The sequence below is a fragment of the Hyperolius riggenbachi genome, chromosome 1, assembly GCF_040937935.1.
Source record: "Hyperolius riggenbachi isolate aHypRig1 chromosome 1, aHypRig1.pri, whole genome shotgun sequence".
In the NCBI taxonomy this organism is placed as follows: Eukaryota; Metazoa; Chordata; class Amphibia; order Anura; family Hyperoliidae; genus Hyperolius; species Hyperolius riggenbachi.
This window is the reverse complement of record NC_090646.1, coordinates 432,925,152-432,937,630: the sequence shown is the minus strand read 5'-3', so window position 1 is coordinate 432,937,630 and position 12,479 is coordinate 432,925,152. Positions and strand designations below refer to the sequence as shown.

At 42.8% G+C, this 12,479-nt stretch overlaps 1 protein-coding gene across 2 annotated transcripts in view; it reads right to left on the bottom strand.

Annotated features, from left to right (window-relative positions):
* Positions 1-12,479, bottom strand: part of ERCC6L2 (ERCC excision repair 6 like 2) — a 289,432-nt gene that overhangs the window by 199,468 nt on the left and 77,485 nt on the right. For both annotated transcript variants that reach the window (XM_068237461.1, XM_068237451.1), the window contains exons 9-10: positions 10,320-10,436; positions 6,605-6,724 (exon numbers count right to left, since the gene is read on the bottom strand). In XM_068237461.1, the coding sequence (XP_068093562.1) occupies positions 6,605-6,724; positions 10,320-10,436 (237 nt within the window). The remainder of the gene's footprint in view (positions 1-6,604; positions 6,725-10,319; positions 10,437-12,479) is intronic.

The window sequence follows — 12,479 nt, the reverse complement described above, 5'->3', positions numbered from 1 at the left end:
ATGATGCAGCAAAGTCAAAAACATTCTTAAGAAAATACAACTGTACACCTCAATTTCAAAGCAAAACTGCAGCCCTGTTTTCCAATTGCAATGCTTTTCTCCAACTTACAGTGTAAGCATCAATAGTAGAAAAATAGCCTTTTATGTATATGTTAAGGCCAGAACCCGAAGTTTGGCCACTTCTAGTTCTGGCCGGCCACTTCGGGTTCTGGCGGGCCAATGTGCGAAGTGGCCGCTGCGTTGCGGCCAATGTGAGAAATGGAATGAATCGTGTAACATTCATGAATATTCTGGTCGCAGCACAGCGTCCAAATGTATCGCAACTTAATTTAATGAAATTAAGCCGGCGGCAATGAAACAGATGAAGCCGCCGGCTTTTGCTCTGCCTCTCTCTCCTTCTCTTATTATGGGCAGCACTCGTGTCCCCCTCCAGAGTCGTTCGTCGCACCAGGGAAGCAGAGCGGGGATGCTGCAGCCATTGCTTCTGCCAGCACCCGCTCTGCAAGAACGGCAGGATGCCGCGACGAACGACTCTGGAGAGGACACGCGTCTCCCTCCCCGGCTGCCCATAATAAGAGAAGGAGAGAGAGGCGGGGGGAGGAGAGAGAGGCAGAGAAAAAGCCGGCGGCTTTATCTGCTACATTGCCACCGGCTTAATTTCATTAAAATAACTAAGTTGCGATACATTTGGCCGCTGCGCTGGGGCCAGCAGATACATTAATGTTACATAATTCATTCCATTTCTCACATTGGCCGCAGCGCAGCGACCACTTCGCACATTGGCCGGCCGTGACCCGAAGTGGCCGGCCAGAACTAGAAGTGGCCAAACTTCGGGTTCTGGCCGTAACATCTATAAATGAAAGTGAAACTGTAATCAATACTTAATTTCAATAAAGAATACATCTGGGAGTACCCCATTTTTGGTTTTTATTGCTGTCTTTCTCTCCAGTGGAAATATTTCTCCTCAGATTCTTGGGTTTAGTTTTGCCTGGATCAAAATAACCAGATTTAAATAGTGAGGCTGCATTTGATAGACATATCTCCTTTTTAGTTCAGTATACTTTTTCTACAACTAAGTTTTGCTAAAAAACATGTTTATGGCTCTATCTCACTTCATATAACAGGTTCCTTCATGTGGATCTCTTAAAAATGACACATTTTCCTAACAGCAAACCATACAACTGCATCCTATGGTTGTATTTTTCTTCAAACTATACATTGCTTACCAAGTTCTTCTTTAGTCTGTTGACCATGCCGACCAAGGAGGGTTATCTCAAAGTGCTTGTGAATTATGTTTTTGTTTGCATATAGGGAATGAACATTAATGGCACTCTTTGGATAGCAATGGTTTCTGCCTTGCTGCTCTTTCATAAATCTCATTGTTGCCTTGTTTTTACTTTCTTTGTATTTTCTTTTTACTGTTAAGTCAGGAACCCTGATTTTAGCTGAGTTTAGAAAGGCCTGCAGGGCTTTGGGTTTTTCTTGATTTTTGGCAATTACTTGGAAGCATCCTTGGCTGCAACCTTTCTATTTCTAGAAAGTTTCATCACCATTCAAGGTTTTCTACATTTCAGGATGATTATTTCAGTGTGGTTCAGCCAAGTCCCAAAGTTCTAAAAAGAGGGTTGAAAGCCATTCTAAACTGATCTATTTTAACAACTTCGTCCTAATTTGTTCTGGAATTTACTTAGCTTGTGGCATAGAGTGACATTCTTAAGTAAATTTGTGGTGACTTTCTCACATATACAAAGGCTGAATATTATAGTGAGGTTTTTATTTAACAGGGCTAGCTACAATCAAGCCTGGCTGTGTTCAGTGCACTGAATCTACTTATCTAAGGGCAATGTTGCTTTTCTAGCTTCCTTAACCCCCTTGGCGGTATGAAAAATACCGCCAGGGGGAAGCGCAACAGTTTTTTTTAATTTTTTTTTTTTTTTTATCATGTAGCGAGCCGAGGGCTCGCTACATGATAGCCGCTGCTCAGCGGCATCCCCCCAGCCCCGCCGATCGCCTCCGGCGATAGGCGATCAGGAAATCCCGTTCAAAGAACGGGATTTCCTGGAGGGCTTCCCCCGTCGCCATGGCGACGGGGCGGGATGACGTCACCGACGTCGGGCCGTCATTGGGAGACCCGATCCACTAGAGATGGGAAGTTCGGATCTTTTCAATGATCCGGATGATTCGAATCGGATCATTGAAGAGATCCGGATCTTTGATCCGAATCTCGGATCATTTTACTACCGGAAGCATTCGGGGGTGAAATGAACAGCAGGACAGGTCTGTGGACAGGAGAAGGGGAGGGAGTGGACACACAGAGAAGGGGAGAAGATGGACAGAGGGCAGGGAGTGGACAGAGAAGGGAGGAGGGACGAGCAGAGAGCAGAAATGTTTGCACGTAATACCCACATGCTGAAGTCATATGCTTTACATATATTTCACCTATATGTTCATCTGCACACTTTGAAAGAAAAGGTCGCACAGTGAAAGAAAGCATTCCCAGAAGCGAAGTGCAGCTGTTTAGTGCCGAGTGCAGGAGGATTATATTGCCTTTCAATCACACTGTCTGCAAAGTTACTGAGCTGTGCTGAGCCAAAAGTTTCCAATGTGATCACTGTGCACAACTACGGAGCAGACAGCCTGTAATGAGCAGCACATTACAGCCAGTATGTGGGCTCTACACATATCTGGCAGTGGCACCCATGTCCCCTCTCTCTCATCTACCTGTCTCCCTGCAAGGCTGCCTCCCTTCCAACAGAGCGATCCCTGCTTCCAGGACCCCGCTGCCCGCTGAGAGGGGGCGTGTCGCTCCTGGCCCCGCCCCTTTTGCGATCCGAATCGTTCATTTTGATGATTCGGATGATCGACTCATAAAATAGATTCGGATCAAAGATCCGAATCGTTCATGATCCGGACAACACTACGATCCACCCCTCGGCGCTGCCTGGCACTGATTGGCCAGGCAGCGCTCGGGGTCTGGGGGGGGGGGGGCCGCGCGCCGCACCGGATAGCGGCGATCGGGCGCGCGGCGGCGGCGATCGGGGTGCTGGCGCAGCTAGCAAAGTGCTAGCTGCGTCCAGCAAAAAAAAAATTAAGCAAATCGGCCCAGCAGGGCCTGAGCGGCACCCTCCGGCGGCTTACCCCGTGTCACACACGGGGTTACCGCTAAGGAGGTTAAAGCAAAATTCTGGACAAATTCCAAAATCTGCCAGGAAGGGCCGAGAGTATACCCTTCCTTAAATACTTTATCTCAATCCATTAAGTTATAATATACCCCTAAACTTTCTTTTCTTAAAACTTTCTGCTTGATAATTTAATCCATTCTATTATCTAGACCAGGGCTGGGCAAACTTTAAGCAGCCCGGGCCACATGCTGCAGACCACATTCCTTAAATTCCAAACCCCCTCCCTGAAGAGCTGCAAGCGGGTGGCGAGTGCATTTAAAACTCAACACGTCCTGTTCCCATGGAGACGCGACGCGGGAATCGGTGATCGAGGTAAGTTTCAAATTCCCCACTGCCGCTCGCAACTCTGCAGGGGGGGGGGGGGGGGGGGGGGAAGGAGAGGAATCTGGCCACCTATCGGCGTGCTAGAGAAACAGCGCACGTGGGCCGTAGTTTGCCCAGCGCTGATCTAGACTAAACAATGTAAACCTCTGGGCAGCATTCATTTAAATGCCCCTTGAAGGGACCCTGAAGAGACGTGTGGCATGATAGAATGAACCCTACTTAGAACACTCCTATGTGCACTTTTCATGTTTTTTTATTGTAAGGATTAATACATCTATGCTTGATTTTATGAGCTAATCTTCTAAAAAGAAACTTGTGAAAGTAAAAGGCAGCATAAAATCATCCAACACACCCACAAGTAACCATAAATTAGTTAATCATGGACACTATATGGAGTAAAGAAAACTGGACAGAATTTGCAATGAAGAGATGTTTTATCAGCCAAATGCTAATAAAATATGGCTGTATGCGGTTTGCTTCCAATGCTGCAAAGTTATCAAAGAAAGACTTTCTCAAATCGAGTTCTGTCCAAATAATCTATGAGATGTGTCTTTTACCCTCCCTCATCCTTGTGTTTATTGTTGAGGCTAACATCTCATATTCTTGTCATGCCTTGTGATGCCAGCTATACGCCCTCACAAGATGTTATTCGGCTGGGGAAGTAAGCAATGCAGGCATGTGTGTACAACGAAGATACTGTTATTTTTAAGAAAAGCATGTCCACATCTGGCAATGTCAGTTCAATGTGACTTTGCTGACGCAACGTGAGATGGAAGAAAAAGAAAAAATTCTTCGGCTTCAGCAATGCTGGTCACTCCCAGTGGGTAATAAATATTTAAACTATTAGATTTATTCTGTTATAAATATTTACATCATCTGCACAGTTGCCCTCTCATAAGAGAAAATCACATATACGCAAATGAGATTCAAACTTCCAAAGGAAAATATTTCTATACCATTCATTTAGTGCCATAAAATTCAGAATGCAATCTTTCAGCCTGTATTGTGAACAGCCTAGGTAGTGGTGCTCTCTATGGCCACACACTGTTGGTCCACAGTGTTATCACTTAGTACTCTGGCTCTAGTTACAGTGGAGCCCCCAGGAAAAATGAATCCCCCCCCTGAAAGCCTAGGGGCCCCCTTGTTTCTAAGAAATTCCCACACAATCCAGGACACCCTCGTCACGCCCCTCCCTCAGGTCTCTACCCAACTTTATTATGGTCCCCTGTAGAGTTTTCAGGAGTGTACCTACTGGTCTGTTCCAGCCGTCATACTCCTCTACTAGTCTGTGGCTCAGTGGGTTCCCAAATTCATCCTCCCAGGTGCGTCTCTCTCCCGTGTCCCAGTGCATATTATTACGTAATATGCTACTGCATCACTGTTAAGTTACAGTCAATAAAAGGTGGGAATGCACTGAGCCAGAATCTAATGGAGGAGTGTGACTGCTGAGACTGGCAAGTTACTACACTGCGGAAAACTTTTTGGGGGTCCTGGTGAGCACAATAAAGTTGGTGGGAGACCTGGGGGGTCCGACAGCTGGCTCGTAGCAATTGCCCAGATTGCCCTTATGGAAGCACCGGCCCTGATGCGGCCAATGGAATGTGAAGAACTGGTTATGGTGAAGCAGGAAAAAGTAACAAAAAGTCCTCTACCAAGTATACGGCAAAGACTAATTAGAATAAACTGATCTGTACGTTGAAAGCCCATTCCCAAAAATAAGAAAAAAACACACACAAAAAATTGCGCCCAGGTGTACTGTCTGTAAAAAGAAAGAATTAGGATGCATAAACTGCCATCAGACTGGACTCATCAGTCCAAACCACTGGTTAACTTCCTGCACGCTCTGGAATCACATCACTCCCAAAGGGCTCTATTCAATGCTGGGAGTTCTGGCATAAAACTGCAAAAAGTAAAGGGGCAACATCAACTCCTGATGCAGTGCCTCCAAGGGGTGGATGAGGAAGGGCCCATTGAAAATTACCTGACCAGAGAAACTGGCCTCTTTCTGTGCCTTAGGGTAATATATCTGGAAAGAGGAGCAGGTGGTTTCCTGCACCAGAAGAATACATAAATCAGCTGGAAGAATCCAATAGTCAGCTAATATTCTATGACCAGGGTCAGGTGCAAAAGACAGTGAAGACCTGTTAAAAAAAGTATATTGTAGTAATTCTTAAAGATTGTCACAGAAGCCTGATGTCTGCAAAAAGATTCAGGCTGTGTCAGTACTATACTGCACACCAACTGTTCTGGAAGTTTATAGAGGGCATAAAGGAATACATTTCATGGCTCTACTCAAATATTCTAAAAGCAGAAATAATTCTTGTGTTTTTGATTGGTGATGTAGAAGATGGCATCTCTAACTTTAGATTGGTAGTAGGTGAAGAAGAAGCAATTCAATTCAAATATAATATTATATAGAATGATATGGTTCTAAAAATAGGGATTTAAAATGTTCTTTCGAAACTGTGTACAGAAGCACAATTACTGTCACTCGCAAGGATCAGGACTCAAAACCCTTGGATGCTGTACACATACTAGATTCCTGGCCGGGTCATCCCCAACCAACCGCCTCAGCCAAAAACCATCTAGCGTGTGTAAAAGGCTTACTGGCACATACACACACAATAACTGCCCCCCCCCCCCCCCCCAGAGACTGGGTCTCAAGCCCTCAAGCTGCAGTTCGGGGTCAAGTGCTGTACAGTATACTGTAGGCTAGCATCTTGTTTCGTTGCTATGTATGGGAGAGGAAGGATGATAAAATGTCATAGTTTTAATCGATTTGTGTTAGGTGCCATGCTTTTTATCGAATCTAAAGTCCAATCTATCAAAAACATCTGACAGCATATAGTGGTCTTAAGTGGACAGAAATATAGACTTTATGATTTCCCTATATTTCAAAGTCAGATATTTCCATTTTCTGGTATTATTGGGACTACAATTAGTCTACAGCAACATGCATACTTGGCATTGACAGCTGCAAGAAGAATGTAGAAAAAGGTTTTCCCCTGGGCCAGAACTTCACCTTAACTGGAATCAGTTCCAACACACTCTGTAAAGTATCTCAAACATATCTACAAAAATTAGACATTTGTACACACCTTCATTTTTCCACTGTATTTAGGGTCAGAAATGGTCTGAAATGCTGCCTCTTTCGTTTGCTTGACAAACTCTGGGAACTTGGAGAACACTTCACTGCAGATTCTTCTAATGTGATCCTCCTATGAAAGACACAGAGAAATCTTAAAGTCCCCACATTCAACATATTCTATTTATTATAAAATCAGTAAATAAAACGCTAATCAGCAAATTACTTTACTTATTCAGATTTCAGTTTATTTTAGAAAACCAAAATATGATATGTGACTGCTGTATATGTGCTTATAAATGTCTATTTGTCTTCATACAAGAAGACAGAACACAGCATTATTTTTGTTCAGGGCTACTTTGGTGCCTCATACTCACCACGGCCAATTCAAACTATATTTGAAAACTGGGGATACCCCATCCTGAACCTAGAAACCAGTCAAGGTGTAACCACACACCTTGATAAAGGGGGACCCTGTGAGGCCCCCGAAACAATTGTTGGATTTTCAGTGGATACTGGCACAATAAAGAGTGTTATGTAAACTGCAACTGCTGTGCTGATTACTTTTGCAACTGCCGTCCTGAACCTAGGCCAATTTTGCACAAACCTGGCTAGCTGCTTCTATTTTGAAAGGTGAGGGACATGAGAATGGAAACCATATTATACTAATTACCTTTGATCCGAAGATCTACTCCGCCTAACCTTAAAGTGGGTTGAAAAGCAAAATAAAATCATATTAATCATACAAATCTGATTAAAATATATTTAATCAGTTTTACAGTCTAAATACAGCATGATTTTAGCCCAAATTCTACCTCTTTCATTCTCAAAATGCTTACTGACCAAAGCCAAGGACAACTGCCCCAGTGTATTCTGGGGCAGTTATTTTCTTCTCTCCCTGCAGCCGAGAGATGGCGAAGTCTTCTGAGGCTTCCTCCAGAAGTTTCATGTTACGATCTGTCCATCTCTGCTATTAAGGGGCCCTTTCCACTAGAAGCGGTGCGATGCGGCTACATAGCCGCATCGCACCGCGGGTGTGCTGAAACACTTGCACGGAAATGTAAAAGTTTCCACTGTGTGCATGTTGTGCGGAGCGATCCGAGAATCTGCAGCATGCTGCAGATTCTGACATGGCCGCATCCGCCTGCAGCCGCGTCCCATCTCTTCAATTGACTTCCGCATCGGGAGATGCAGAAGTGACGCGGGCGCCAGCGGATGTGATGCGTAGCTGCATCACATCACTTTCGTCAATGGAAAAGGGCCCTTAATCAACTGTTCACATTTACAAAAAATGAAGAAGAGAAACTGGAACTAGATGTGGACAAGAAAAACAAATTGGCAAACCACCGGAGTTGACCCAGCAACTGCGTGCTCTCCTATGAGCAAGTCTTGTATATGTAGCAAAAGAAAAGAAACGAGGCACTGTAGATGCAAATGGGGTACCTTTACTCAACGGTGACCACACATCGGATGAGCGGTAGGGGTGACAGAGGCCTGACAGCCGTTTCGCTTACAACTAAGCTTCCTCAGAGGCCAGTAATGAGTACATTACTGGCCTCTGAGAAAGCTTAGTTGTAAGCGAAACGGCTGTCAGGCCTCTGTCACCCCCACCGCTCATCCGATGTGTGGTCACCGTTGAGTAAATGTACCCTATTTGCATCTACAGTGCCTCGTTTCTTTTCTTTTGCTACATAAACTGTTCACATTTAGCTGTGTTTCTGAGAAATAGCAGACAAAGGCAGCTGCAGATAAATAAAATTAAAACGGTCTTTCCTCTTTGAGAGTCTAGCAGCAACTCTCATCTGTAGGGGTAGAAAAAAACTGCCCCAGAATGCACAGCGGCTTCTGCTTGGGCTACTAGCAATTCTGAGAATGAAAAATGTAGAAGTTGAGCTGAATCATACTGTATTTAGACCAGGGGTCTCAAACTTAATTTACCTGGGGGGGCCGCAGGAGGCAAAGTCAGGATGAGGCTGGGCTGCATAAAGAATTTCACAATCGCGGCGCATCGCCGCCTCTGCCCGCCCCTCTCACTCTTCCTTCACAGAGAGGGGCGGGGAGAGGCGGCAATCCGTGCGGCGATTGACGTCAGGAGAGGCAGAGCTGAAGCTGAAAGCTCTGCCCCTTCCAGGAAATGCCGACGGATTGCCCCCCAGGCGATTTGGGGGCTCTGCAGCCTTCGTTTAGTGGCAGGGATGCGGCGGATTACTTCGGAACACTGAAGCGAACTATAAGGAAGCTTTTGCCGGCGAGGGCCACAAAATATTGTATCGAGGGCCGCAAATGGCCCGCGGGCCGCGAGTTTGAGACCCCTGATTTAGACTGTAAAACCGATTACATATGTCTTTTAAGGGCACTCTTTAGATTTTAATAGGATTTTTATTTTGAGTTTAAATACTGCTTTAAAAGTGGCCACACACCATGCAATAAAAGGATCCAATTTTACAGCAATTTGACAAAAACGATCAAAAGCAGTTTTTTGCTGTTTGTTCTAGAAATCTGATAGAATTTCCCATTTTTATTTGATAAAAGAAGACTGGGAGTGTTGGAATGCTCTGGGTCGCATCCATTTGTTGATGTAATGCCTGGCTAGAGAATCATAAATAAATAGGCCTTACTTACAATGAGTAGCCCAGAGCTTATGGTGACTTCTGATATTTCATTTTGTAAACAACAACTAGTAGCGCCATTAAGAGCTAGCAAAAAAAAAAAAAAAACCCTAAACTAAGAACAGTCATTTTCCCTGATACACAAACTTGCATACTGTAAGGAATGTTTAGTGTAATTTGACTGACCAAGTATACTGTTTATAGTTTATCCAGAATATGCCTATCTATGGAGGGTCCACCAGTTTTGTGGCAGATGGTAGTAGCTAGCGCTAGCAAGGGATGTCATTTTTACACTGCATTATCTTGTGACTAAAGGTCATTTCATTGCTGCAGCTAGAAACCTTTCTGCTTTATGCAGATTTCCATTATGTATCTGCAGATTTGCTGATATCTTCCCCATGACCATGCAAAAACTTAGAATCCTGAGACCAACTAACTTAGCCCTACAACAAGAGATTAGTTACAGTGGGGTTTCCCATTACAAATATATTTACAACAGAAAAGCATAAAATGTGGATTATTGGCTCTAATCATTCAAGGGTAAAGTTGCCAAAAACCTCACCACCACCACAAAAGGCTAGAGTCTGTAGAGAAAATCCCCAGTCAAGATCATACCAGGGTTATATGCTGCACTTGCCTAGAGGACATGCATCGTGAGGACGGCTATAATGTTCTATTTGAGCTCCACTTCAAAAAGGTATGAGCTACTCTTAAGGCTCATTCTGAAATGTGTTAGGTCTACCTCAGAGTATGTTAATTGCCACTAGAACATTTCAGCACTTTGTTGTTATCAGGAGTCTTTGTGCAGACAGATAAAAGTGTTTTCCCTTCTGTTTTACTTTTAAGGAGAGCTGTGACTGCATTAGGCTGCTGTTCGACTGCCTTCCTTGCATAGATAAAAACACTGGTCTATTAATTGGTGCAATGCATAAAGAAAAACAAAAATTAAAGCACTAAATAACAAAGGTACTACATATACCCATGTTTATCTCATTATGCCTTATGTCAGGTCAAGAACTGCTCAAAATTTTGGGCGAAATGCAGACCTCTTCACTACTCCATAAAACAGTAAAATGAAAAGCCAAATATTAAACAATGCAGCACTTGTAGATGTCTCACCTGTTTTTTGCTAGTATTAGCAGTTGACTGTAGGAGAGCTGCATGATTTGCTACCTTACGAAGGATTGCCAAATAGCTGAAATAAAGAGTCTTCACACTTTCATCATACTGATTCTTCTGTATAAATGATATTAAAATCATTGTATTAAAATAAAGAACATTATCGGCATTCTAACCCAATGGTTACATATATGTAAAAATATTTGCACAGGAATAACATATACCTATCATGAGAGAAAAATGACTGCTAGTTTACTGCCAGTAATGTTAACTTACTAACCTAAAAAAAGCATGCAGATGAAATGCCTTTACTAATTTAACTACCACTTTCTACAGTTTAGTAACAGCATCTTCAGTAGCTCTCTAATAATGGGTTTATATGACACTTAAAGAAAACCTGAACTGAAAATTAAAAATAAACATACACAAGTCATACTTACCTCCCGTGTAGTCTACTGCTCAATCTCTTTCTCTTCTCCTGCGTCCTGTTTGTTCACTGTGATCAAGTGAATTCTCCGTCCTCCATTTTGAAAATGGCTATTACCCCATAACAGCTTTCTGGTCAGCACACTGTTAAACTGTAACATTGCCCACTTGAGCCATAGGGAAACATGGACATTACCTGCCACATCAGTTGTCCTCTCAGCTAAAACTGACAGCAACTGATATATTTCAGTTCTGGCAAAATGTTGTCAGAACTGAAAGGGTTGTCAGAAGAAAATGGTGAGCTTCTAAGAAGAACTGATGGCAAGGTAACTATGTAATGTTCTTTTGAAGTTACCTCATGTGTTTATTTAAAATAATTTTACTCAGTTCAGGTTCCCTTTAAAGTAGACCTGAACTCTTGCACAGGAAGGAAGGGAAGCATAGAGAAATGTGCCCTGTGTGTATTTAGAGAGTTTAGCCTGTCTAATACCCCCTAACCTGTGACTAAGCACAAGTTGTAATTTGGTCCCTCAGCTGTGTCAGCTGACTGCAACAGCAGAGAGCTAATTGGTAAAATTAGGATGCTAACAATATATCTGCTTCCATGAAAGCAGGAAGTAGACATTTCAGATTTCTTGCTAGATTTGTATCAGCCGTAACAAATAAATATTTTTCTTTAAAAGGATATTATGATGTTGCTTATCTTTTAGAGCATACATGCAGTTCTGAGTTCAGGTCCGCTTTAAAGCATTTCCATACATATATACCTTTAAATCTCAAAAATCTAATTGATATTTAGTGAATTCCCTCATTTCCAGGCATTGGGAGGGTGACCCAACCAACACATTATGGCATTGGCTGTGCACTGGAGAAGAGGATGTCCCCTTTTCCATGGCTTGATCTCCTGTAATACTTATGGTGGCCACACGTTACAATTTTTCTGTTAGATTTTACCCCAATTCGATTAAAATGATGGACTTTGTGAAAAAATCAATCAATCAACAAATTTGTTCAAAATTGTCTTTTTTTTTACTAAAAATTGATTATTATTATTATTATTATTATTATTATTGATTTATAAAGCGCCAACATATTCCGTGGCGCTGTACAAAGTAAGAAACAAACATGGGGTACATAATAATACAGACAATGGTGTACACTAATATACAAGATACAAAATTAGTGACAAAATACAAAAAATGATACAGCATACAGAATACAAAATACAGAAGTGGTATTGACAGTGATAAAAGTAACATGATGAATAAAATGTATAATGATTTCCAAGACACAAAAGGGGGAGAGAGCCCTGCCCTTGCGAGTTTACAATCTAAAGGGAATGGGGGGGAAACAAGAGGAGGGGTAGTATACGATAAAATATATATAAAGGCAGTGTGTTTTAGGACACCTAGTAGGAGTGCAATTTGGTCTTAGGACAAAGGGAAGTGGCTTAAGGTAGCGCATATGCTTGTTGGAACAAATGAGTTTTTAGAGAGCATTTAAAAGTAACAAAGGTTGGCGAGTGACGGATGTGTTGTGGGAGGGGATTCCAGAGAAGGGGTGAAGCGCGTGCAAAATCTTGTAAGCGGGAATGTGAGGAGGTGATTCTAGAGGAGGATAGCAGAAGATCGTGTGCAGATCTGAGATTGCGATTGGGTTTGTATCTGGAAATGAGTGATGATATGTACCGGGGAGAGAGATTGTGGAGAGCTTTGTAGATTAGGGTTAGGAGTT